Source organism: Balaenoptera physalus, assembly GCF_965194825.1.
Source record: "Balaenoptera physalus genome assembly, chromosome: 11".
Classification (NCBI taxonomy): Eukaryota; Metazoa; Chordata; class Mammalia; order Artiodactyla; family Balaenopteridae; genus Balaenoptera; species Balaenoptera physalus.
This window is the reverse complement of record NC_138896.1, coordinates 96,330,711-96,358,470: the sequence shown is the minus strand read 5'-3', so window position 1 is coordinate 96,358,470 and position 27,760 is coordinate 96,330,711. Positions and strand designations below refer to the sequence as shown.

Sequence of the window (27,760 nt, the reverse complement as noted above, 5' to 3'; positions counted from 1 at the left end):
TGATAGTTAATGTCATTTGGAAAAAGAAGTGAGCAGTACTTTGGACAGATGTAGAAACCCTTAACATAAAAATATACTAATTGTTTATTCAATATTTTATTCAAAACCATTTAATTAGTATTGAACCCTTACTTTCTTCCAGGTGTACATCAGTGTGAATACTGAGCAAATAAAACAACACTGAACTGAGGAGCCTTTAGAGGATTTCCATAACAGAGGCAAAAATCTCATCTACAATTTAATAGGAACATTCAAGCTTCTAGAAGGGAGACAAAGATGGAATTGAGACCCATACTTCTGAGCCTATGGGTGAGTCTCTTAATTCCAATATTGTTATCATTTTGGGCCAGATTATATTTTGTCGCATGTATGTGTAAGTGGATTCAGAGTGCGGTGGGGAGGCTGTTCTGTGCATTATAGGATATTTAGCAGCATCTTTGGCCTCTACCTACTAGATGTTAGTAGATCCTTCAGTTGTGACAACCAGGAATATCCCTACACGTTGCCCTATGTCCCCTAGGAGGCAAAATAAACTTAGTTGGGTATCTCTGTGCTAGAGACACACTTTGGGAAAGTGACAGTAATGGTTTAAACTAATGTTTGGTCATTGAAGTTGTGGGACCTGGTTAGATTCTTTACATATCTTGATGCTGAGGCCATTTGTTGGACAATGGGATATGGGGTTTGAAAGAAGGAAAAGAGTGAAAATGACTACAAGGATTCGGCTTGAGCAAGTGTCGGTGTAGGCTGTCATTAATATAATGGGGATTTACTGTGGCAGGAGCAAGTTCTGGGAGTGAGAATTAGGAGGTTAGTGTTAGGATATAGTAAATTGGAAGTTAAGATAAATTGGCAGTTGGATTTGGGATTAAGATAGATAACTAAGCTGGGTTATCGTTTTGGGAATTAGCTTGTAGATTTTATTTAAAATGATGAGACTAGACGAGTTACCAAGTGAGTGGTAATAGCTATGGCAGAGAATAAATTCGAGGGAAGTTCCCTGTGATATTCCAAATTTAGGAAATTGGTAAGATTCAGAAGAACTAGAAAAGGAAATTGAAAAGGAGTGACTCAAGATGTTAAAGGAAAACCTGAAAAATACTATGTCCTGGTAGCCAAGTGAGAAATGTGTATCAAGAACTGTGTGATCAGTAGTCTGATAGGTTAAGTAAGATGACTGAGAACTGACCGCTGGATAAAACATTGTGGAGGCTACTAGTCACCTTGTTAAGAACAGTTTTGATGAAATGGTAGGAAAAAAGCCTGGTTGCATGGATTCAAAACAGAATTGACCAGAAAGATTGAAAAAAGCAAGCTCGTATAGACAACGTTTTAAAAGAGTTTTGATATAAAGGAGAAGAGTCAAATATGGCAGTAGCCGGAGGGGAAGTAAGGTCAGAAAATGACAGCTTTTTAATGATGAGAGTAACAATATGCAAGTATGGTGGTGGGAGTGATGCATTAGAGGGGATAATAGAGATGAAAAAGACAAGGGAGGGAGAGGGAGGGGGTAAGGAGAGAGAGAGAGAGAGAGAGAGAGAGAGAGGGAATGTCCCTGAATGTGAGAGGGAATCATATCTAGTGTACAAGTGGAAGATTTGAGTCCATGACCCATAATCTCCCAAATTGTGCTTTCTAGATTACTTGACAAATTTTGTTTAAGCAAAAAATAGCTAAAGCTTGGCTTCTTCTAAATATTAGCAGAGAAAAATAGTATCACAATAAAAAATAGGATGTACAACATCCTGGCGATGATAATTGATTACATAGTATTTACTTCAAGTTCTTTATAAACATCTAATAAATGATGCCAAAAGAATTTTTTTTTCTAAGACATTAATCCACCAAAACAGAGACGAAAAGGAGAGACAAAATTTGAGGAACTGGAATGAAGTTGAATGACTTCTAACTGGCTTACTGTAAAGGTCAGTCATAGGCTGGCAGTGGGAAGGCTGAGGAGAAAACTTATTTAGCATGTCTTTATGAATTAATTCATTTTGGAATTTATGAATAGGATGCTATTTGGTCTCAGATTTGTTTTGTTTTTCCATCTCAGAAGAAGACCAGCAAATTACTTTCCTGAGAGGATATGCAACAGAGGGTCTCAACTGCTGGTCACCAAGCACAGTTAAGGGTGGGGGGCCCCTACTGAAAATAGGGGAATTAAGGAAACATGTACAGGGTGAGGGCTGAGATCCATGTGTTGTAACCTTATGCAGTTCTGAGGGTGCTGTCTGCTGGGGCTTTGCTCTCCAGGCAGGAAACCTGGGTGGGAGGTGAGGGACAGTTTTCCTAGGGATCTGATGAGCCTACAAGAGAAGATCCAAATATAGTGACCTTAGAGTTTTCCAAGGAAATATCTTGGCCAGATCATCTAAATGTGAAGTCCAATCATTCAAAAATCCCCACACTTGATCAGAGCTTTCTGTAAGATTTTTAGTGACCCACTTTTAAATATGAGCAGGCAACAGATGCACAAAGTATCTTTGTACACCTTTTAATAAAGGATAGGGATTAAAACAAAGAGAAGAAAGTAGTTTGGGACAACAGAGACCATGCATGAAAAATAAACTAGAGAAGAGAAAAACTACAGGCAATATTTTCAGAGGAAGGGGGAGAAAATGAGCAAGGCCAGAAAATAAAAGGACACTTAGAAATTTTTTCAAAATAGCAAAAACAAAAATACAATAGAAAGTCTGGAAGATAAAGTTGAGAAAATCACCTAGAAGATAGAGCAACAAAGCTATAAAATGGATATGAGGAGAGAGAAACAAAAGTATATATATGTGTGTGTGTGTGTGTGTGTGTGTATATATATAACATGAGCATGTATATAAATTATATGTATCTAAATATATATATAATTATATAAAATACAATATTATATACAAAGATAGGTAAATAGTTACATACATACATACATACACACACGCATAAACTCGAATACCAGTTTAGGAAATCTATTAAATAATAGGGATTTCAGAAAAAGAAATGGAGTAAATTATTAAATTATTTGGGAAGATATTCCAGGACCAAGAACTACGAGTTTCCAGGATGACAAAGTACACCAAATGCCCTGTGAAAAGGTTGAAAATAAATTTACACCATGGCACATCATCATGTAATTGTGGGACACTGGGAAAAACAGACTTGTAGAGAGAGAGAGAGAAAAGATGTCACAAACAACAGGTCAGAAATCAAAATGGCTTCAGCTTTTAGCGCAGAGTAACATCTCCAAAGTTATGAAGAATCCTGATTTCCAGTCCAGAATTCTGTTTCCAACTAAACCATCAATCAAATGTAATCATAGTGTAAAGACATTTTCAAACATGAAAGATCTCAAAAAAATTGCATTTTTCTTAAATTGTTTCTCAGAAATCCATAGGAAGATGCAGTCTACCCAAATGAGGAAGTATGTCAAGAGAAAGGTATGGTGCTTAGGAAACCAGGCTCCCCAACACAAAGGTAGATTGATATTAAAGGAAGAAAGTTGAAATAGAACTGAGGGATGAATTGTTGCCAATTCCGTAGAAAGCTAAGCAAACAAACAAGAAAATTACTAACTCTAGGAAAAGCAAGCACAGGAAAATCAAAGCTAGTACTCTGAAATAAACCCTGTAGAGAAAACAAACAAGGAAATCAGTGTGATAGAGTCTTCAATTCCCCACCTCTAGCAAGCAAGAAATGGAGGAGTTTTTAATCTTTATTTAATACATTTTTCCTCTTTGTACATATACTTACAGTAGGCTAGGTTGTTTTACATCCACTAAAATCTACATGCAGTACTTGGTATTTATATTATATTCCACCATAGGCAGAGTATGATTTAATTCCAATGTACAAAGTAACCATGGTCAGTATATTACAGTTTCTCTGCAGTTACCATTACCCATTTATCTTCCACTTCAATATTTAAATGATTTAGAACAAATATTAAAAGACTACCCTGAACCCCAGAGTAAAAGAAACAAATGAAGAATTGTCTGGAGAAAGTAATTGTCTAAAATTTGAGTTGTCTAAATGAGAAAACAAGTCTAAGTATCATGCAAGGTAACACTGAAAAATTCCCTAGCAAGTAATAATGTAAAACGTAAACACAGATCTTCTATATTAACAAGTAATCAAAACAGAGCCTGACGTCTATTTAAAAAGAGCATGCACTGTAGATTCTGCTTAATGAATTAAATATGCCAACTACTCACTTTCAAAGCAGTAATACATAATAGGCAATGACTATTTATGGGATCATATTTATATTTCCTATAAATAGATAGCATTCGCTCAGTCGTCCAACTGTAACTTTATGCTGGGTTTTAGTAAAATATCAGGTTGAAGTGTTGTGTAGTTTTAAAAGGGATGGAATGAGGAAATTTTACTTTGCCTGGCAACAGGACCTAATAGAAAATGTTTTCTTCTGAACATTTATGTTGGGATAAGGATAGATGAAATGAGAAAATAAAATCCAGAAGAGGAGAATCAGCGTCAATCAATTCATTTGATTATTTTTCCCCTCTACACCCCCTTGCCCCACTCCTACCCCATCCTTTTTTTGGCTTGAAAGAATTTGCTAATAACTGTTTCCTTGAGTGTTCAGGATCCACAGACCTAAAACAGAGCTTGCATCTTTTTCTTAATGTTGTAATGACACACATTTTTCCTAAAAAAATGTCACTAGAGCTTGAGTGACCACTGTGCTGATTTAGAAATAGAATGCCCAAGTAACACAGGAGTCTAATCACTTCCTTTAGCTTCAGACTGGAATCAAGAAAAAAATTACTGAACTTCCAATTCCTAACCCAATACTCAGGGCACAAGTGTGTACAAGTTTGGGAAGGAAACTGGAGACAAAGATATTTATAATTCAAGATTTTTTTTTTTTTTTTTTTTTTTTTTACTACACAGGTTAAACCTACTGTTGGTAAAGTTTTGTTTAGTTTTGTTCATTTTTAATAAAAACAGAAGGTTGATAGCTAGTGATTTAAGCTGAGTGAGAGAAGCCAGATGCCAAAGAGTATATTCTGTATGATTGCATTTGTATGAAATCTGTGGCAGAAAAAAATCGTAACAGTACTTGCTTCTAGGACTGGGGTGGGGGTAGGGATTGATTAAGCAGAGGCATGAGGAAAGTTCTATAGGATGATGGTAATGTATCTTGGTAGAGTTAGGGGTTACGCAGGTGGACGCATTTGCCAAAATTCAGCAAATGTACACTTACGACATGTATTTCATTATATATGTAAAGTTTACCTCAAATGATAAAGATATAAACAAATATTGAACTCTATTTAACAAAGGAAAACTGAAGTATTTAGGGGGAAGTACTAATATCTGCAAGTTACTATAGTTTCATTTTCTTTGAACTTTAAACAATGTCATGTAAAAGTGTCTCATGTAAGTATGATTACATAAATTTACTAGAAGGGAAAAAAGAGTTCTGCCACTTAATAACAAGGGACCTTGGCAAGCACTTTCAGACGTCTATGCCTTAATGTCTAATGATCATCTGCTTCAAAGTGTTGTTCGGAGGGTTCAGTGAGATGATATACATAAAGCAGCTATAACAGTGCCTGGAGCAGAGTATGTATATTTAATAGAGTGTAGTTAATGATAATAATAAAGAATACAACATCAAACAGCAAAAACAAACTCTTTAGGATTTCATGCTAGTTAGTAATTGAACTAGTTAATCTAATTTCAAAGTTTCTGCTTTTCGTCTCTTTAAGAAGTGGTATGTACTCATCTGTCTGGCCTCTTTATTTGGTATAAAGCACAAGCTATACAACCCCCTATTTTTATTAAGAATAAATAAAACAAAGCAAAATTTTAACCAATAATAGGTTCAGTGAAAATTTTCTTGCATAATAAAAAAGTGCAGACTTATAATTCATTAATTATAATTAATATATAATGTCCTTTACATTATATATTGTATAATATATATTTAAAAGAAAAAAGGCTGCTTAACATGCCTGGAAATTTCATCTGAGTGATATGTGCTACATTTTTAAAAGACTATGAACTAAATTGTTATGAAGACTAAAATAATATTGATATTATTGTGTTTGCTTACATGAAAGCTTTTTGTTTGTTTTCTCCTTTATACTTGAAGAGATTATGGAATTCAGGTCTCAAGAACTCAGCGTTATTTTCAATACTGGAGGGGGGAAGAAAACTTCATTTCTAGACAGTATAAAAACTCACTATATATTTTTTCACCTTAAGAATACTTCCATTAATAATTTTTAAATCAAAGTCTTCTTTCTATTAAATGTTTTAATTCATTCTTGTAGAAAATTGGAATGTAGAATTAAATATTTGGGGAAAGATATTAGCAGTACTGGGAGACTTCAACCACTACAAAAAGATGGATGTATTCCATTGTGTCTTGTCATTTCTGTGAAATTGTATTTTTGGTTTACTCAGTGAAGCTGGGCTTCTAGATACAGCTGGGCTCAACACCTCAAATCTTTTAAACTGCAGTGTAAAGCCACAAAGCCTCCAATTATCTACCTATCTAGATATTTCTCTTAGTAAATGTAGAACAATATTAGTGAACACTCTCATTCTGCTGGAGAAAATGGATAGGCCACTCTCCATGCTGATAAAATAAAGACTTCTATCACAAAGAATAAACAACTAAATGAGCAGCAATAAACTTAATTTGCACATTAGATATGCTTTTCCAAGTTCCGACATTTCAGTTGAAAATAATGCTGAAGCAATGAGGCCTATAATTGGACATACAAAACTTCTCCAGTGGGGAAACAAAAACAAATGTTGCCTGCAAACAAGATCATTTTTATAGCCTGCTGTTACTCTGCTTTTTAATAATTTTCCAAATGCCAGATCAAATAATTTCCCCTTTTATGTGATTTTCATACACCTCTTAGTGTATGTACACATTGTAATTTTACTAAGTCCCCCAGACTGAAAACATTTAAACTCCCTTTCCTTTCCATTCTCTGTCTGTGCCTATGGAACATGTCCTCAAATTACACTGGGCATCTGCCAGGGCTCTGGTAAGGCTGGTGCTTAATTGCACTCCCTGTGTTGAATAGCAAATTGCTTTATCCTGTTGCATAGTGGAATAGAAATTTCCAACATACAGTGCAGATAACTTCAGAATCCTCTTGACACAGATAAGCCATATCAGCTAAAAACTAAGCTGGAAAATATCTTACTCCTGTAACTATTATCTTTTTACATGTTATCTAACAACAACATTTCTTGCATGACTGAGGCAGATAAGTAAATTCAAAGAAAGGTGATTGTTTTATCAGCTTTACTGAAATTTCTCATTTGCTCCTTACCACCCTATTACCAGAAAGGTCACTGTAAGATTTTGATTTGAGAAATAAAATTATATTTGACTCTATAATGACAATCAGATGAACATTATAGACAAGAAAATGCAAACATACAAACACACACAGGTGCACACACACACATACATACATACACAGAGAAGTATTAAATCGTCTTAACAGCCAAATGGCTACACTCTTAACAGTCAAGAAAATGTTTGAATCAATGCATAGTATTATGATTCCTTCTCATATTAAAGCTTCAAATTTGTAGATTATAAAATAATAATTTTGGCAGTGATACCTTCAACATTCCCATGTGAAAGGGAATTAGAGATAGCAGTCTAGTTAAGAAGCTGTGCTAATGATAAACTTATCTTAGAACTGTATTTGTGTAAAAATCCCACAGTTTAATAAAGATTATACATTACAGATCAGTAATAAAGCAAAGTTTCTAAAGATGCTTTTATCCATACTGTACACATTTTGTGTTTATGTAGTTTTTTTAATGTATATGTTATTATGTATGTATGTGTTTATATTGCATATGATGGTTACTGTCAATGGCAAAGAAGCAAGAAATCCCCAAATCCCTTTAAAATGGCACATGGATATTTCATGAAGGTTAAAAATAACAAACACAATTTCCTTCCCATTACTAGATATAAATGAGTGAAAATAACTTGATATTCATGCATATTGACATAAGCCCTTTTTGCATATGTAAATCATCCTCTGGTATTATGCTGAAAATACCAGAACAGTGAGTTCTCTGCATGAAGTCTTTCAGATTTTCATGTATTTTCATATTTGTCCCCCCTTTCAGAGTGTGGGGTTCTCTATGTATTAGAATAATGTAACTACAAACCATAAAATTGGGAAAGTGAAAGCATTTACAAGTTTGTTATTTGCCTTTGATGTTCTTTATTGTGAAGTGTTCTAACAAGAGTACACCCTGAAAAATTGAAAACTTGTAGATTTTAGAGCAAGGAAGTCAGGATGGAAATTATCTCTGAGAACTAAGGGGAATGAGGTGAGATCCTTTCACTCAATCAATAAATATTTATTGAACACATACAGTTCCCAGGACTGTACTAGAATTTGTGATGTCCCTGCCTTCTTTATGCTTCTTTTCTAGAGGAAGGGAAATAAAGGGAAAAAAATACATGTAAATAAGTGAATTATATCCTTTGTAAGAAGATGAAATGTGCCACAGAAGAAGAAAGAGTAGAAAAGATAAAGTTGACCAGGAATGTAGATTGAGATAATTTTGTTTCAATAGCTCCAGCAAAAAAACACTAGAAATAAGCAAAAATATATCAGTTTTTAAACTGAGCAATCTTAGTTATTTTCTTACTCATAGACAGAGTGGAGTGCCTGAGGATTATGGTGTGTTTTGTGGAACATCCCAAAATACATATCAACTTGATTCTATCTTGAGAATTAGGAACCTATTTAGTAAGAAACATGGCTATGTTTCACCTCTACAATATCCAAATTCCATAATTAGAACTAAGTTAGTAGCTGCTCCTGAGTTTCTCACATTTATGTGAGTCTTCTCCTTTTACTTTTCTTCCATTAATTACTAATTGACAGCATTAAGACAGCATTTAGCTAAAGGCTAAAGAAACATTTGAGGAAAAGAAACTATCCATTTAGCTCAATCTATTAACTTTTTTTCTTAGTCTCTGAGGTGAAAGCATCCCCATCATTGTATTTTAGCAGGAAAATTATTGGTCCTACTCACCCATCACCAGTATTCTACCAAAACTTTCTTTGAGAAACTACGTTTCCACTACTGATGTCTTCATCCTTAAAATTTCATATTTTAACTCCTCCTGGATTTCTCCATACCTGTAAGAATTAACTGCAATGCCTTTTTATCCTCTACCATATTTTAATCTTCTGCTGTAATAAAAATGAGTGCATACCACCTGTAGTTTCTTAATTTGACATAAGGTAATCTCCTCTGTTTTTTTCTCCTTAATGGACATGTTAGTTCTTCAAACATAAAGCATTCACACTCTTCAGTACATGAGTATTACCAAAACTTTGCTGGAGAAATTCCCTATTATTAAATATAGCTACAGCACATTCCTTGAAACATTAAGTCCATATCTGTCTTAAAAACCTGATGACAATACAATCTTAAAGAAGTGAAGTTTTTCAAAATATGCTACACTGGTTGAATTTTGATACAAGTTCTATCATTTATATTTCCCCTGAGTGTTTCAGACAATTGTTGGCATAATATATAATAGGCTTGAGATAAAGTTGGGAGACATATCTTCCAGGGATAAAGATGAGTTTATTTTCCTGGAGACATTTTAAAGGATAGTAGAGGTATAGCAGCTAACTACTTTTTATTGTATTTATTCATTTTTAATAGAAATGATGATAAAGCATCAATTGCTGAATTTAATCATTTGGGCTTAAGTAGCTGCTCAAACTCATCTTTCAAGACAGTCATTTTTGTCATCCAGGAGGCAATAAAATGATAAAAGTGACCTGGCTCCCCCTAAACAGACTAGTTTTATGAGCTGAGGTTCAATAAAGTAGCAAAGATGGGGAATAGATGCATCTAATGCTAATTATGTCCTTTGGTGATATATGTAATTGCATTTGGATTGATACTAGTTTAAAAGTCTCAAGACTAAGGTATGCACTTTTACCATCTGAAGTTGTGTGAGCGTATGTATTTACTGTGATGGGAATCTAATAATAACTCAAAGAGACGCTAATGTTTTAATTTTTTTTTCTTTGCAAAGAACTGCTTATTAAGGTGAAGGTAAGAGAGTCTGCATTTCACTAGTTATGTACTTAGAGTTATAGAAATAAATGAACTGATTATGCACTTGGCAGCCTTACATCCAGGTAAAAATTTTACACAAAATGAGTTTCTGAAGGAAACTTCACAAAAAAAATATTATCCACTGACGTCAACAAAATGTCCATGGCTTCCCCACACTGAGGCATCTGTGGAAATCAAAATTTTTAGTTCAAGTTTTAGTTTTGTCTAATTACCCGCTGGACAGCTTTTCAACTGCCAAGGTATTCACATCTACCATGTTATTCCACTGGCAAAGTGAGCATGCTATTAATGAATATGGGAACACAACTCTTAAATAAAATGTGAAATCAAACATTTCACATATACAATATGATACAGGGTTGACAACTGTGATAGAGGTCATGATATGCATACATATCTCCAATGTTCATCAAGCACAAATGAAGATAGTAAAATACCTTTTACAACTAGGCTGCCAGTGTTCTTGGCAACACCAAACTGATTTGTAGCTATGCAAGTGTATGATCCGGCATCCGACCTGGTAACGTTATGTATCTTGAGGCTGCCATCCTTCAGGATGAACACTCTAAAAAGAAAATGTATAACTAACATAAGTAAGGCTCTTTAAAACTGGTAAGTCTTAACCACCTATTTTCATTTTAAAGCGTTACTGAAACCATGGGTGCGTTTGTTAATATGAATGTATTCCTTTCCTATTATCCTGCTTTTAATTGTGACCAATCTGTGAATCCACATATTAGAATAAATGACATTTGCTTTTATTCTGACACAGTACTGATAATTATTTTGCTATAACTTGAATTATCATTGCTGATTTCAATGCACATTAAAAATCAAATGAGTGCTTGGTGCTACAGTGCCCATTTGCTTGATTAATAACAAATGCAACTAGTTACTATGCATTTTGAAAATCCAACTCTGGTGAAAACTGAACTTGGCGTTAGAGAAACGCAAGCCCAATTTTCACATTGTTTACTCTGTGGCTTTATAGACCAGTTTTTACTTAGGACTTTCAGCTACCAAACAACAGGGTTTTCAACCATGACAATATTTGCCTGTGCTAGTGAGTTGAAGGAACCATCCATGGGGTTCCATAGCCAGGGGGCTCAGGCCATCTTGTTATGTGGCCTGTCCCATTAAAAAGAGGAAGAGAGAAGTAAAAAGAATGAAGAGTTCAAGAATCAGACTGAATTAAATATTCCTAAAATACATGTATTCATATAATACGCAATGGAGAGAGAGCTATTTAAGAAGTTCCAGTCTTTCAAAAAATGATTCGTATGAAGTTTTCTCTGAAACTCAGAAATAATCAAAAGCAAACATCAGAACACTGTCGTAATCAAGGGAACCCCTAAGATTGGTTTCTTGACAAAATTATCATCAAATGTTTTAGTAAGGAGACAAAAAATGAAAAACAAAACAAAACAAAAAAAAAACCATGTGCCCGATTTTATGTCTTATAAATTTAATTAACGACCTTTTAAAAATACAGCTCTAAGAACAAACACTAGTGGGTAGTCAGAGTTGCAGAAAAATAAGCAGTGAAAACTCATTTGTAATGACAACGATTTTAAAGGAATGAAAGGAAAGAGAGTTGGCATGCATGTCACATCCATTAACAATAACAAAACAGTATTTCTTTCATTGCAAACATATCATTGTTTCTAATATGTGTATTACAGGAAATGTAGCTAATATAATTAATTACCCAATTTGAAATACAGAGAACATCAGCCAACTACAATTTGTATGAAACCAGCTTATGATGTTGGGTGTATTATCAGTGACAAGTTCCATATTCTGTTGTCAAGTGAGTGGAAGGGGCCACATCTGGGTTTAGAATGTTCCATGGCACATAATCAGATTTCTTTTAAGTCATTTTCTTGGAGTATTCCCCAACAGTGAACATTTGACATCTTATTTAATTTCTGAAATGTCTAGATTTCTTGATCCCAGTTTATACTAACAATCGAATCATACCGCTATTGACACAGTAACAAAGCTATTCTAGTATGCAGCAAACTTCTGGCCAAAAACAATTCTTCACCGGATTCAATTAGAAGAGGTGGGTGTGAGAAACATTTGGGTGCATCACTTACCTCTAGAATTTAGGAATAACTAAGAATTTCAAGCAACACAGAAACATTAAATTTTGGCCAAAAAACATTTTAAATGTTAAAGAAATATGTATCTGCTGATAGCTAAAGACCGTCAGACAAACTTCCCAGCTAGTAATACCAATGTTTATATGTCATAATTTTTCACTTAGCTTTCAGAAAAGGACAATTCATATAAACTGTGGTTTAATATTACCCTAAGTCCACCACCCTTTTCAGGCTCATTGTGTATGTTCAGTAATGTTTGTTAAATTGAACTGAAATCGTCATCATTGAAACTGATTATTTCTTTTGAAATCTTAGTCAATCAATCGACATTTCTCAAGCTTCAGATAATAAGAAGACAGACTAAGACTAGGAAAAGTTAAAATCTGCTCAAGATTAAGCAGCTAATAAGCATCAAAGAATGAATTGAAAATTATAACTGAGTATCTCTAGTGCTCATGCTCTTTCCAGAACCATCACTTTGCGTCCCTTGTAGTAAATAATTCTGCATGTTGACTATGACGTTCAAGAAATATCTGCTGAGTCATCATTAGAGGCCCTTAAGATGGTCTTAGGTGTTTGCTCCTCAAAATGTGGTCTCATCCCAGACTTACTGAATCAAACTTTGCATTTTAACATGATTTTCAGTAATTAGTATGTACAATAAAGTTTGAGAACATTGCTCAGTTCATTATAAATCAAACTTTAATCTGTAAAGATTATCTTTATGTCTAAGTAAGAATCCATTTTGTTTTCATAGATCAATATGTAAAAATGTGCAAAAGAATAAAAAATCTTAGATTTAAATGTTTTATGAAAATAGCCAAACTAGTAACCAAACCAATGTATCATTTATTAAAGCTAGATGATTAAAAAAGTAATTCTCCCTAGTGCCCTAGGATATAGAAAGCCAGACATTTAACTATAGAGATTTTATAACATAATAAATGGTATGAATATTTCAACTTACTATTTTTTCATTAATAAGAGATGTTAAAGTATAGTAAGAAAACTTAATCTTTAACAATGTAGATGGTCTCAAACTATCTAATCATAGCCCTAAATTTATGCAGAATAATTAAACAAAAACTATTAAAGAAAAGTGAGAATTTCCAGTTCTCTCACATACCAAAACACGGCTTAGTAGAAATTATTAAAAAAAAAAAAAGAAATAACACCCAATTAACATCAAACTGTATTAAGAAAACTGAGCAATTGACGTTTTCAATGATAGGGAAGGATGCACATGTAAAAATTTACTGGAACATTTTAATTGATAGTTTTGGTAACATTCATAGAGAAAGATAAAGACTGACTTTTTCTATCCTTCTTTTGAAATATTCTAAAAGATATTTTAAAATAGTACCTGGAGGGTTCGAAAGGATATATTAATAAAGTACATTAAAATATTGTCTTTGTTCATACAAGACTCTCTGGTATTTAAAAACAAAACACAGCCACAAGTATAGATACGCTCGGCTAACTGAAAAACTGAGAAAACACTCTGGTGATAAAAATGGAAATTTGCATAAATTATTAGCAAACAGAATATAAGTTACAGAGAAGAAAGCAAAAGACAGTGAAGTGATTGATTACATATAATACAGATATATATTTAAATTAGCACTTAATGCTGAGATTACACTGCTAATAGACAATAGATCATAAAAGCATATATGAAAATATCTGGTATCATGGAATATGGTAAGGCTTCTAAAAACTTAATAGCAATTTTAATGCCTGATTGGAAATAGAACAATGCTAAGACTTTTTTTCCTTCTAAATTTACTCAACAAATATTTATTAAATACCTATTGTGTTCCAGGCACTATGTTAGATATTACAATAGGTATGTAAGAAATAGAGAATGTTAATATCGAGGATATTCTTTTTCACGACTAAACTCATTGGTCAAAACACAAGCAGGTTGTGAACTATTATTGTAAGCTGACTCTGCACAAGTCCTCTACTAAGTGTATAATAAATGTCAACTCATTGACTTACTAAGTAAACCTCTGGGCTTACTATTGTTATCATTCCCGTTTTACAAGTCAGGAAACTGCGGCATGGAAAGAAGTGGGTACCTTAAGGTGCACACTCGGTAGTGTAGCACCAAGATTCCAACCATGCCTTTCTCTTTACACCAGGAAGCACTTATTTTAAGAAGGGCTCTTTCACTTCAAGTTTACAAAGTATAATTTACTAATAATATAGTTACTTAGAGCACAAATTTGAGCATATATATACATATATATAAAATTGTATTTGCATAAAATGATCTTTAATATTGGAGGTTTATAATCTGACCTTCAGGGAATCCAATAACTCCCCAAAATGTGATGGAACATTTGTGTGTGTGCATATATGCACATTTCCTCAGAGTTCTAAGCGTTTGTGAAATCTTAAAGGTGAGTTTGATCTACCCTACTATAGGAGAGTTTTAACCATAAACATGAGGTAATAATGATGGCAATACTAATACTAAGGATTATTTTTCTTCTTCTGTTACACTCTCCTATGCAATAATGTAGTTGAGTTATTAGCAAACGTGGAATTTGGGGTCAACTGCTCGTGACTGAATCTGAGCCCTAATATTTAATATTTGTATTACTGGGTCCAAGTTACTCAGCTGTGCAAGAGTCTTCAGCTTTCTCATCTGTAACATGGGGATATTAATATTACCTGTGTCACTGAGTCATGAGGAGTAAATGATATAAACTGTTTAAAATGCTCAGCCCTGTCTATGCCCTACTCCTGGTTAGCCATCAATAAGTAGGTTTTTAATGAACCATTTTCTCATTCTGCCAAAGAATGTAAGCACTTCTGTAACTCCATGAGCAGTAACAACAGGGAAAGAAGGAAGTGTTTTGTCACAATTCAGTTTGAACAAAGGGACCTGAGAGGTATATGCCAGGCTTTTTGAAAAGAGCCTAAAGCCAGAAGATTTTTCCTAGCATTACGTTTCACTGCCTAAGACCCTTCGTTGAATTCATGCCACTTCGTGTCTGTACTTGTGGAGTCAATCTTTCCGATCCGCATTGCTCTCATTTTTATTTTAGAAATGGAAATAGGGTTGTTATAAGAATTGAATTAATTAAATGCTAGCTATTAATCTTATTCTTTTTCTTTGCTGATACTAGTTTTTGGTCTTTGCTCTTCTCCATGACTCGGACCAGCATTTTCAATTCTCGCTTTGATTCTTACTCCTGCCTGATGTCTTAAAAAACACTTTCATCTGACTGGACTCAACAGTATGTTTTGTGGCTTTAACTACAATATGATTATCGGTCCTCGGTGTCACCAAGTTCTAATACTTGACTTACGGTGTATGTATGTTTGCTCTTTAACTCTTCGTCTATAATCATTTCACAGTTCAGTGATAACACTGTTCCTCTCTGGTGTCTATTCTCAAATATTCACTTAATTAGAATATTTCACCTGTTCACACAATCAAATAGAAAAATTTCCCCCAAATTACCAAAGCTTAGTATTCTATTCAGATGATTAAATCACAAATTAAGGCATTGCATTTAAAATGTTACATAATAATTAGAATTTAAAGACATTTACATGTATAGATATATTATGACCATTCAACAATAGAAAAATTAATAGTTAGCATTTGTAATGTATCACACTATTCTTCTAATTGCATTTGGGCATTAAAAAGGTGGAAATTCAGAACTACAAGCTGTGTCTGATAGTCAAGTGACATTGGGAGATTTTATAGTCACATTAGAAAACAGAAAATGTAGAAACCTGAGCCACTAACATATGTAAACATTTCAAGGTTAACTGATAAGTTGAAGGCAGACTATGTAGTGTGATTGAACATCCAACGTTTCAATCTTCCCACTGTCAGGGAACGTTAGTAGCATAAAGCGAAAACAAAAGTAATGGATGCTTTGACTAGTTGCCTTCTACTTTCATACCCTTTGCCTTCTACTTGATGAGCTATTGTGAATAAAACATCAGGAAGATAGACTACAACATCAAGTGAACTCCTAGGAGTCTTTTACCTGGAACATGTGTGTCAAATTTTGTGTCATTCTAAGGAATTAGTCTAAAGACTAATGTCGAATGTTTTTACCCTTGCTTTCCTAAGTTGTACGTGATTCCAATTCATTACAAGCTTCATAAATACAATAGATATTAGCATTCACATCTAGTTTATCACTACAACTAATCTAATGTATTTCCAAATTTTGATTTACCTACATATAGAAAAAACAGATCTATATTATGTAGACCCCATATGAATAGCAAATGAGGAAGGCTCTGATTTTTTTTTGTTTAATTGTCGACCATAGCCTATCACAAAATTTGAGGACATAGAAGATTAGCAATAGCTAAATTTCTTAAACTCAGAGAAATTAGGACATTGGGCAATTACAATTTCATATTGCTGAAACTAGAGCAGTACTTCTATTTTTATAGTTAGATTATTAACTGGAGTATTGCTTCCACTTCTGTCTAAAGATAATACTGTAGGCCATGAAATTTTAATTGACAGTTTAATTTTACTGATATCTAGAAAATGTAAAATAGATTGGATTAAAATGAATTAGATAAGTAGGAAAGTATGTATAAATTTTGGCTCTGCACAATTTAGGTTTTAGGTAAAATGTCCCACTGGAATCCATTTTATTTTATTTTATTATTTTTAATTTTTTTTAACATCTTTATTAGAGTATAATTGCCTTACAATGGTGTGTTAGTTTCTGCTTTATAACAAAGTGAATCAGTTATACATATACATATGTTCCCATATCTCTTCCCTCTTGCATCTCCCTCCCTCTCACCTTCCCTATCCGCCCCCTCTAGGTGGTCACAAAGCACCGAGCTGATCTCCCTGTGCTATGCGGCTGCTTCCCACCAGCTATCTATTTTACGTTTGGTAGTGTATATATGTCCATGCCACTCTCTCACTTTGTCCCAGCTTACCCTTCCGCCTCCCCATATCCTCAAGTCCATTCTCTAGTAGGTCTGTGTCTTTATTCCCGTCTTGCCCCTAGGTTCTTCATGACCATTTTTTTTTCCTTAGATTCCATATATATGTGTTAGCATACGGTATTTGTTTTTCTGTTTCTGACTTACTTCACTCTGTATGACAGACTCTAGGTCCATCCACCTCACTACAAATAACTCAATTTCATTTCTTTTTATGGCTGAGTAATATTCCATTGTATATATGTGCCACATCTTGTTTATCCATTCATCTGTTGATGGACACTTAGGTTGCTTCCATGTCCTGGCTATTGTAAACAGAGCTGCAATGAACATTTTGGTACATGACTCTTTTTGAATTATGGTTTTCTCAGGGTATATGCCCAGTAGTGGGATTGCTGGGTCGTATGGTAGTTCTATTTTTAGTTTTTTAAGGAACCTCCATACTGTTCTCCATAGTGGCTGTATCAATTTACATTCCTGGAATCCATTTTAGATCACATATTGACATTACATTTTAATAATTTTAGCACCTGATTAGCATAGTTAAGGTGTAATATCTATGCTTATCTCACTGTCATTTAATAAGCTATCTTTTAAAAATTCCTTATTTTAACAAGCTACAAAAACTGATCTACAAACAAGTAAATACGTAAGCTTCCTCATTTAAATCAAAGCAAAGGTTCCTTTTCTGTCTTTTTATGACAATAATTTTAAACAGCTCTAAAGGCAGTTATACACAGAAAATATCTCACACCTCTGTACAGGGAAAATTTAAAGGTTTAATCACTGGATTATTAAGATGTATTTTATTATTCCTTATAAAATCATCGGAATAGTAAAAATCTCAACAGATAACCCAAAAAAGAAATAACAAAAAAGATAAAAAGATAGAGACAGAATAAAAATTAAGATAAAAAGATAGAGACAGAATAAAAATTAAGTGCTATCTCAAGACAGAGATGACTGAATGGGCACAGAAAATAAAATCTAGTCTCTCTACTAAATAGTGTAGATCATCTTCTGCAAAGAACAATACACTTTTTATCTTTAATCAGTTCTAAACAAGGGGAAGCACATACCAGAAAATTCAACAAAATTTATGGAAGGAATTCTTAAATATGTTATCTCTTTTATTTTGTCTGCCTGTTAGGAAGGAGCACAAATATTCTTTTCAGTAAAGAGTTGTGTAACTCCCAAAGAGAAAACAAATGTTCATAATTTGCAAATCTTTGTTAGAATACATCCTTCAGAGACTTGCCAGATGAAAGCCTAGAGTCTCTTCCCCAAGTATCTAGCAGAAGATTTGCACTCCAATCCGCTTGTCTGAATTCCATCCATCCTCCCAAGCCTACTTTGATTTTCACCGTTTCAGACACACCTTATGTGTCTCTGTCTCCTCAGCTTCTCTTAGTTCCATTGGCTGCCAAAGGTCCAGATAATACAACCCCACTGACAAAGGGGCAGCCAGCAGATAAATCCCATTTTCTTTCCTTCCAAAGTCTTTTGATTCCCAAGTGGTTTCTGTCTGGAGACAGTCTATATGACTAACTGATGCCAGCCTACCTGTTGTGTGTCCCTTGGCTTAAAGTGAGTCAGTGGCCAGTGTAATAAGATATGATCCTGCATTGCTGCCTGTATTTACCTGCTTCACTCTTAGTTTTGTGTCCTAGGGAAACTGGAGTAAGATATGTAGCTTTCTCTATCACACCTGTCCTCTCAAACACTACAGTTCACAGTACTCTCTCTGTCTCCCCAAATATTAAAAATCAGCAGTTTTGTCCTACATCAATAAACTTATATGGGGAATTCCTTGGTGATCCAGTGGTTAGGATTCCACACTTCCACTGAAGGGGGCCATAGGTTCGATCCCCGGTCAGGGAACTAAGATATTTTATTTTAAAAAAATAAAAAATAAATAAACTCATATGCAGGGAGGTTTAATAACTTACTTAGCTACAGCAAGGATGCAGGTCTTCTGATCCTGATTTCTACTGAATCATTATCTGAATCATTATGTTGCCTTGTATTTTGAATTTTCCTTTATTTTAAGACTTTTTTTTTACATCAGTTTTAGGTTCACAGAAAAACTGAGAGAAAGGTAGATTTCCTATGTACCCGCACATATGCATAGCCTCCCTTGTTGTCAACATTCCCCACCTGAGTGGTACATTTCTTACAGTTCATGAACATACACTTACGAGTCATAGTCAAAGACCATAGTTTATCTTAGAGTTCACCCTTGGTGTTGTGCAGTCTTTGGGTTTGGGAACATATATAATAACATGTATCTATTATTATAATATCATACAGAATATTTCCACTGAACTAAAAATTCTCTGTGTTCCACCTGTTCATTCTTATCTCCTCCAGCCCTTGGCAACTCCTGATCTTTTTACTGTCTCCAAAGTTTTGCCTTTTCCAGAATGTCATATAGTTGCAATCACACAGTATGTAACCTTTCAGATTGGCTTCTTTTAGTTAGTAATATCTATTTAAGATTCTTCCATGTCTTTTCATGGCCTGTTAGCTCATTTCTTTTTAGCACTGAATAATATTCCATTGCCTGGATATACCAGTTTATTTATCCATTTGTCTACTGAGGAATCTCTTGGTTGCTTCCAATTTTGGGCAATTATGAATAAAGATGCTATAAACTATATAGTGTGCAGGTTTTTATGTGGACATAAGTTTTCAAGTCCTTTGGGTGAACATTAAAGAGTACAATATCTGTATTGTATGATAAGAGTATGTTTAGTTTTGTAAGAAACTGCCAAACTGTCTTCCAAAGTGGCTGTACCATTTTGCATTCCCATCCGCAATGAATGAGAGTTCTCGTTGCTCCATATCCTTGCCAGCATTTGGTGTTATTCTTCCAGATTTTGGCCATTCTAATAGGTGTGTAGTGGTATCTCATTTTAATTTACATTTTTCTGATGACATATGCTGTGGAACATCTTTTCAAATGTGTATTTGCCATCTGTATATCTTATTTGGTAAGGTTAAGGTCTTTTGCCCATTTTGTAATGGAGTTGTTGGTTTTCTTATTCTTGAGTTTAAAGAGTTCTTTGCATATTTTAGATAACAATCTTTTATCAGATGTGTATTTGCAAATATTTTTTCCCAGTCTCTGGCTTGACTTCTCATTCTGTTGACATTGTCTTTCACAGAGCAGAAGTTTTTTGTTTTTTGTTTTTTTATTTTAAGGAAGTCCAGGTTATTATGTCTTTCCTTCATGGATCTGCCTTTGATATTGTATCTATAAAGTCATGGCCTTACCCAAGGTCATCTAGATTTTCTCCTATGTTATCTTCTAGGAGTTTTACAGTTTTTTGTTCTACATTTAGGTCTGTGATCCATTCTGAGTTAATTGTTTTGTGTGTGTGTGTGTGTGTGTGTGTGTGAAGGGTGTAAGGTCTGTGTCTAAATTCTTTTTTTTCTTTTTTTTTGCATGTGGCTGTCCAGTTGCTTCAGCACCATTTGTTGAAAAGACTATCTTTGCTTCGTTGTATTGCCTTTGCTCCTTTGTCATAATTTTCTTTTTAGACAAGTTTTCACTCTCTAAATAGACTGTAAAAGCTAAGTTTTTTTGCTTAAGTGATATAGGGGTCAAGTGATATAGGGGTTTTAAGACCATGAACTCTAAAGTCAGCTTGCTTTTGCTTTGTGTTCTGGCTCTCTCTTGTTGGCTCTGTTCCTTTGGAAGCACTTGCTTGCTTTCTATGAAAATTTCCATGTAAATGGGGATAACAGTAGTAATAATATCAATTTGTTTTGAGAATCAGATTTTTTAAATGTATTAAAAATGCTGAGATAAGACTAGAGGATAATGAGTAACCCCAAGTGGTAGCTGTTCTTCTTTATGTTTTTTGTATTTTTCAACAATACCTATAATTCATAGGTACTAAATAAATACGTATTTTCTGTTTGTGTATACCACAAAACCTTTAGTCTTCTCTTTCTAGGTGCAGATGTATATTTATTACCATTACCAATAAATTCAGTAAACTTACAGAAAGTCACTCAGGCAAATAATTTCTTTGTTTAAAAGTAAAAGCTAGGGCTTCCCTGGTGGCGCAGTGGTTGAGAATCTGCCTGCCAATGCAGGGGACATGGTTTGTAGCCCTGGTCCGGGAAGATCCCACATGCCGCGGAGCAACTAAGCCCATGCGCCACAACTACTGAGCCTGCGCTCTAGAGCCCATGAGCTACAACTACTGAGCCTGTGTGCCACACCTACTGAAGCCCGCGTGCCTAGAGCCCGTGCTCCACAACAAGAGAAGCCACCGCGATGAGAAGCCCGCGCACCGCAAAGAAGTATAGCCCCTGCTCGCCGCAACTAGAGAAAGCCCGTGCACAGCAACGAAGACCCAATGCAGCCAAAAATAAAATAAATAAAATAAATAAATTTATTTTTTAAAAAAGTAAAAGCTAGTTAAAAATATAAACATGATGCTTATTTAGCTAAGTGACTTTCAGTTCGTTTGCTGATGCCATATAAAGTAGGACAGGAGTTGAGGTAAAGAAATACATTCAAATCAGTCTTAGCAAGGACAAGGCTTGCTTATCCTTGCTAAGAGGATATAGAGCAAATTTTAGTCATTCTTTTATATAGTTCCAATCATGAAACTAAAGTTTTAATAAAGTACTTAATAAAAATTTTTAAAATTATTATGGTAATATGGACCCTGTTGGGGGGTTCCTAATTATTTAGTTAATTTACAGAAAATACAGTTATTATATCCTTTGTATTTTCTTAGCCTCTTCCCTAGCTCCAAAGAAGTAACAGTGTTCCTTTGGTCTCTTGTATTGAGTAACATCAGGCACAGAGTGTTTAAATTTATATGTGTAATGGGATGTGAGTGGAGTAGGAAAAGTAAACAAACATAAAAACCTACATGGTGTGGCATCACCAATCAGTAGCACAAATAAATTCAATTTTGCTATGTTTTGTCAGAAAATACGTTTTTCTCAGGTGTGTAGGGGAAAAACACAGTATGCATGGCTGCATGCCCTTTTTTCTTACTACTCGTAATGGACTAAAGGAATATTAATCAGATTAAATAGCTAAAGATATGTTTGTCATGAACTGATTAATCAAAGATGATTTCAGGGTCATTATACAGTTAACTGAGAGGGTTTAACTAGCAAAGGATTGTTTAGAAATATTACCTGGAGATTAAAAATGGACTCAAACACATTTTAATTTGCATAAAAATAAAAACATCACTGCTACCAGTGTCTAATTTTTTAAAAATTCCTGGTTTCTATGGTTGCATTTTATACCTAATGCATATTTACTGGTGTGAACAGCCAAATGTTTCAGAGTTAAGCCTTTGGTTCAACTCTTCTAAACTCCAAAGCAGAAATCAAGCATCAGACCTTAGAATTCATCAAAATGTGACTCCTTCTTTAATATACACAAATAATTTAAGCAACGGCTTTGTAGTGGCTGACATACAATGCAAAAAACAGATTCAGGGTGACTGAATTGTGACATAAATTAGGAGATGGCAGATAAGAACCTTTGCTAAATAACATAATTATTTGGTGTAATGATGTGTCTTTATTTCGATGGCATGCCAAAGAGTGTGCTGCTAGGCTGATTCCCATAAAATGTGAAGGAAGTGTGATTTAACATTAACAAAACTGCATCAGATGGAGAGCTTAGTTAAATTAATCCAGTGAAAGAGCCCTAAGAGGAATATTTAGCTGTTCAGTAGAAGAAAGGAAAGATAAAGAAAAGTGTCTGCATTTGCTGCAGTATTTTAGGATGCCTGAGAAAACACAAAAGGGAATTAAAACAGATTCATATGCTAACATGCCTTACAGCCCAAGCAAATCAAAAGAAAAGATAGGAAATTATAAAGTTAGCAAATGACAAAAAAGTTGTGAAAATAGGACTTAAAAGAAATATCTTAAAAAGTATGCTCCCAAAATAACTGGAGGAAAACCGATTGAAAACACAATGGGAGAAAGAGTTGTGCAAAACAGAATGGAGAAGTTTGAACATTGCAAGGACATTTTGGCTACACTTTCATTATGTTTATGATGATGAGCCTATTGTGTGATTTTCCTCAAGGCTTTGAAATTTTGCAAATGTAAAGCTGTATCTGAAGCTTACTTTGAGATAGATGGATGAGATTCAAACACAGCCAGGTGAACTTAAACTAGTAACTTTATCCCCGAGGTCTTTGTTTTCCCTCAGATATAAAAAGTGAGGGAATTGGGCTGGAACATTCATGATTATTACCCCTTTAACTCCAGCTTTGTAATTCAGTGATTTCAGAATATGTGTATCTCAGAAATGCCTCCCCTTGCTATCTTGAACGTGGGTAGTTTTGAAAGTGATGGATGCTAGTGGGATTTCCAATTCTAGATCCCCTTTGGCTACTGAATTATTGTACTCCTCAGAATCTTTACAAAACTAACAAACTGGCTGAGAAAGGGAGGTCAACTTGGATGTGCCTCCTAGTCTGCTAATTCTTTCTTCTTAATTATAACGCGTAATTTCATATCAGATCAAGTCCTTTATGAGTTTAGGGAGTTTATCCCTGTTTGTTGAATTTGCATATCTGTGTCTATGTCACCAAAAATTATATTGTATGTTACATTGAAAATCCAGTCAGTCATTTGAACGTTGTGGATGCAGGATGCTAAGCCACTAAGAGGACTGAATTATTTTATTTTATTGATGTGAATTGACTCCATCTTTCAGTATATTGACAACATATGGACTTATCCTATACCTTTTATTGATATAAAAATAGAATTTGAGTGTATATATCACAGTTTTCAGAAGAATTTTGGTCTAACTGGAAAAAATGAGGAACAAATAATGTGTACAGTATGACAGTCTGCATTTAGATCCACAGATGGACACTATACTACTTCAAAAAGCTAATGAAAAACCTACAGTGTAGTGTTTAATATTACACATGGCTTTGAAATCAGAGCTTCCTGAAATTGAATGCTTTTCTATCATTTACTCTCTGTGTGACTGTGGACATGATGCCTAACTTCTCTAAGCCTTAGTTTTAACTCATCTAAAAAGTATAAATAAATGATAACCTCCATAGGTATCTTGTAAAAATTAAGTGAATTGTTGTATCTAACATTTTAATATACTGCCCATTGTAGGTAGGATATTAGTGGATATTATTATTGTTATTGTTATTATATATGATGAGACTCAGGGTCAACTATGAGAAGGGTAGATTTCTGGCTATATTGGTTAATTTAATCTGAGATAGAATGAAAACTGTATGTAATTAAGTACATCTAAGCATCCCTTGAGTGCTCAAAGAGTCAACTGTTGGATCGTTCATAAAATAATTTGATTCTCTACTTAGAGAAATCATGGATGAAATATATCCTGTACTGAGGAAGGGAAGTCTAAATCTAAATCTTCGAAATGGCATCAAGTATGAAGCTTACTATGGATTAGAGCTGCCACACAGTAAACCTGTTCCTCCTACATTCCTCGTGTAGGAGATTTTCCTACCTACCCTTCAAGTGCCAGGTCAGTTACCTCCAACCTGCTAAGGCCTTTCTCTCCTCCTGTAAGCTGCATTCCTGAGTCTCTACACCATCTTCTGTCTGTGGTGACACATGCTCCACTGCACTGGAGCTGTTGACCTGCCTGCTTCCCCCGCCAGATTCTGGGCTCATTCAAATTTATAAACCTAGAATCTTCTACACGGCCTGTCAAATTGGTTTGCAGTTGTGCTTATAAATAAGTGAATGGTTTGACAAGTTACACTTGAGGATCAGATTTGTCACTCTAACTCAGTAATTCTCCAGCTATGCTCTCAGGAGATCCAGGGGATTCTTAGGGCACTCCAACGGCTGCTTGTGGCTGAAAAGTGATGAGGGTTTAGAGAGGGGCTCTGATTCTCCCTCCAGGACATTAGCCAGATTAGTTCAATTTTACTTGTTTTATGAAATGAGCTCTTGCATAAATTTCATTTGGAAATGCTTTTTAATTCTACTGTTGAAAAAAAGAAAAAAAAAAGATATAGGGAAATAATAGCCAGTGACTTAAAAAAAATGCTCTGACAGCCTCACTCTTCATTTTGAAAATATTAACAAGACTCACTGTCACATAATTGGTCTGGCTTTTATTTCTTCAACTGGATCATAATTTCTACCAAGACAAAAATTATATTTCTATCTATTTCTATTTATTTACTTTATGTATGACCACCAGTATCTCCAAAAAAGGGTGGGCGTAACAAACACTTGTCAAGCAACCATTTTCTTTCCAAGTAAGGAACATTATACTTTAAGCATATCAAGTGATCACTTTTTTCTGCCAAAGTCAAACGAAGAATGAAAGGTCATTTGTATAAATTGCACTAATAACTGACCTTTTCTGTCTATAAAATTATTGCTGTTGAATATTTACGTAAACTTTGGAAGATATAAATGTCACTCAGAAATTAGAAGCAAGCACTTAAGTAAGTTGACACCATTTGAAGGCCAATTGTATTCATATTTTCAAAAAGTAACTGAACTGAGGACTTACATCTCCTCAGCAATGAGATAAGATGAGGAGCTGAGCGTGTTAGTACAGGAAGCAGAGTTCTTAGGGGAAAGAAGATGAAACAAAGTTTCTATTTTTTAAATGATACATTTGCACCAAATCAGTGTTTCTCTAGGTGGTATGGAACAGTCTCAGCTTTACTTGGGAGCAGAGAGAGTGAATTTGTAAAAATGCAGATTTCTCAGCCCTTCTTCTTACCCACTAACTCAAAATCTTGAATGCAGCTCTGGGATCTGCATTTTTCACAAGGTTCTTATGCATAATCATGCATGATCTTGAAATCTTATACACGAAAATCTTATGCATGATAATGAAATCTACCAATCTAGCCAATGAATTAATAGCAACTCTATGATGAAGCTTATGCATTTTCAGTGATAGCTTATAGTACAAGAATTTATAAGATGCTATTTATTTGTGGAACTTCTTTGCTTTGCTGTATTTGCCCTTGGCTTAAAACCACAGGATGTTATTACCCATCATTAAAACATTTTAAATAGGGAACTAAGCAATGATAGTCTAACTAAGGAAGTAGTGTAAAACAGCACACACCCAGCTGGGCAGGCTGGGTTTAAAGGCAGGCTTTACATCTTTAATGAACTGGAGCTTTTTCAGACCATGTCAGGTAGGTGGCTCTACAGGCATTGTGCTAAAGGGTCAGTGCTCCAGGCCAGTGGAGGCCAGTGGGGATAAAGAAAGGAAGATTGGATGGCAAGAGGAAAAAATAGGGCAAGACTGACAGGGGCACACATAGGATTTTAGCTTGTTACATCTTTGCGTGACACAGGCAAGAGTATCAGATGGCTCTTGACATCTTCAGCTTGTATTCCCTTGGAAAGGCTCACCTTAACAAGGCTTTCAGGAGTTGAGTATGAACGATTTAAAATTTTATTACAAAGAAGCAGCACAGAAGGGAGATTGTAATAAGCCTGGCATTATGCAGACTGTCATTCTTCCTTAAACATGGGAACATATGGTTCATTTGCCTATTTGATACTCATGCTACCTAATGTACTAAGCACTATTGTATTAAGTAGTTGGTGATACAAAATAAAATTAGTTTTATTTGCTTGTTCCATTAGGAAGCTCTGCAAGGAGGAAGGGCTAGGAAATCCTGCTTACCAGTTGCTACATTCTGGCTAAAGTTGCATTAAAAAAAAACACGTGTGGAGGGGATATTTTATTAAGATCGAGTGCTTGGAGGTAAAGGTTTAAAAAAAGAAGGAATAGTGGTGATTTAGAAAGCAGTTATTGAAAAATGCATAGAGAAGGGTCAAACAGGGAGAGAGCATCATATAATCGGCTTCCTTACAACGAGGCAGCCAGACTCCCATTAGCTGATGCCCCACAGGGTAAGATGGCTGTGAAAAGGCTCCAAGGAGAAAGTGGAATGATAGCTAAGTGTTGGGCAACAGGCTCTGAAACTAAAGGAACTACTTTGTCCAGATAGCTTAGCAAGGAGAAGAATGAAGACAGACTCTTTTTTTTTTTATTCTGTTCCTTTTCTGTGTCACTATGCTAAGGGCTTTCAAATAGGTTCTCCCAAGTGTACCTTTTTACCCATGAAGAAAAGAAAGATCAAGTGACTTGCTCAATAACGATCAATTATCTCTTGGCACAGAGAATGACATCTCATCCTTGTTTCTCCTCATCTCCTTCTCTCTCATTTCTGCTTCCCCTCTCTACTCTTCTTCCCCTGGCCCTTTCCCACAAGGTACTATTGTGTCTAAGAGGGAGGTCTTGGGAGTTGAAGTGCCATGCAGATGGAAATGGAGTGGGCCCACCAAATTGGGGGATTGAAGGCGAAACTATTGAATAAGCATCACTACTAGATTCCATGCCACCTAATGGGTTCATTACGTTCCCACAGGGTGCACCATTTTATGAAGTGCCCAGGGCCATGCAGGTTTTAATGGTGTCATTATTGTAGGATAAAGCACAAAATCCAGGATTTGATAAGATCTGTTTAGAAGTATATATATATATATATATATATATACGTATCTGGGTGGAAAGAGGTAATGAAATCGGTTCCAAAAAGTCCAACAGT

The 27,760-nt window shown here is 34.8% G+C and overlaps 1 protein-coding gene across 1 annotated transcript in view; it reads right to left on the bottom strand.

Moving 5' to 3' along the window:
• The window catches only part of CNTN6 (contactin 6), a 266,480-nt gene that overhangs the window by 56,252 nt on the left and 182,468 nt on the right, over positions 1-27,760 (bottom strand). Inside the window, exon 11 of the mRNA XM_082412474.1 lies at positions 10,554-10,681. Coding sequence (XP_082268600.1) covers positions 10,554-10,681 — 128 coding nt within the window. The remainder of the gene's footprint in view (positions 1-10,553; positions 10,682-27,760) is intronic.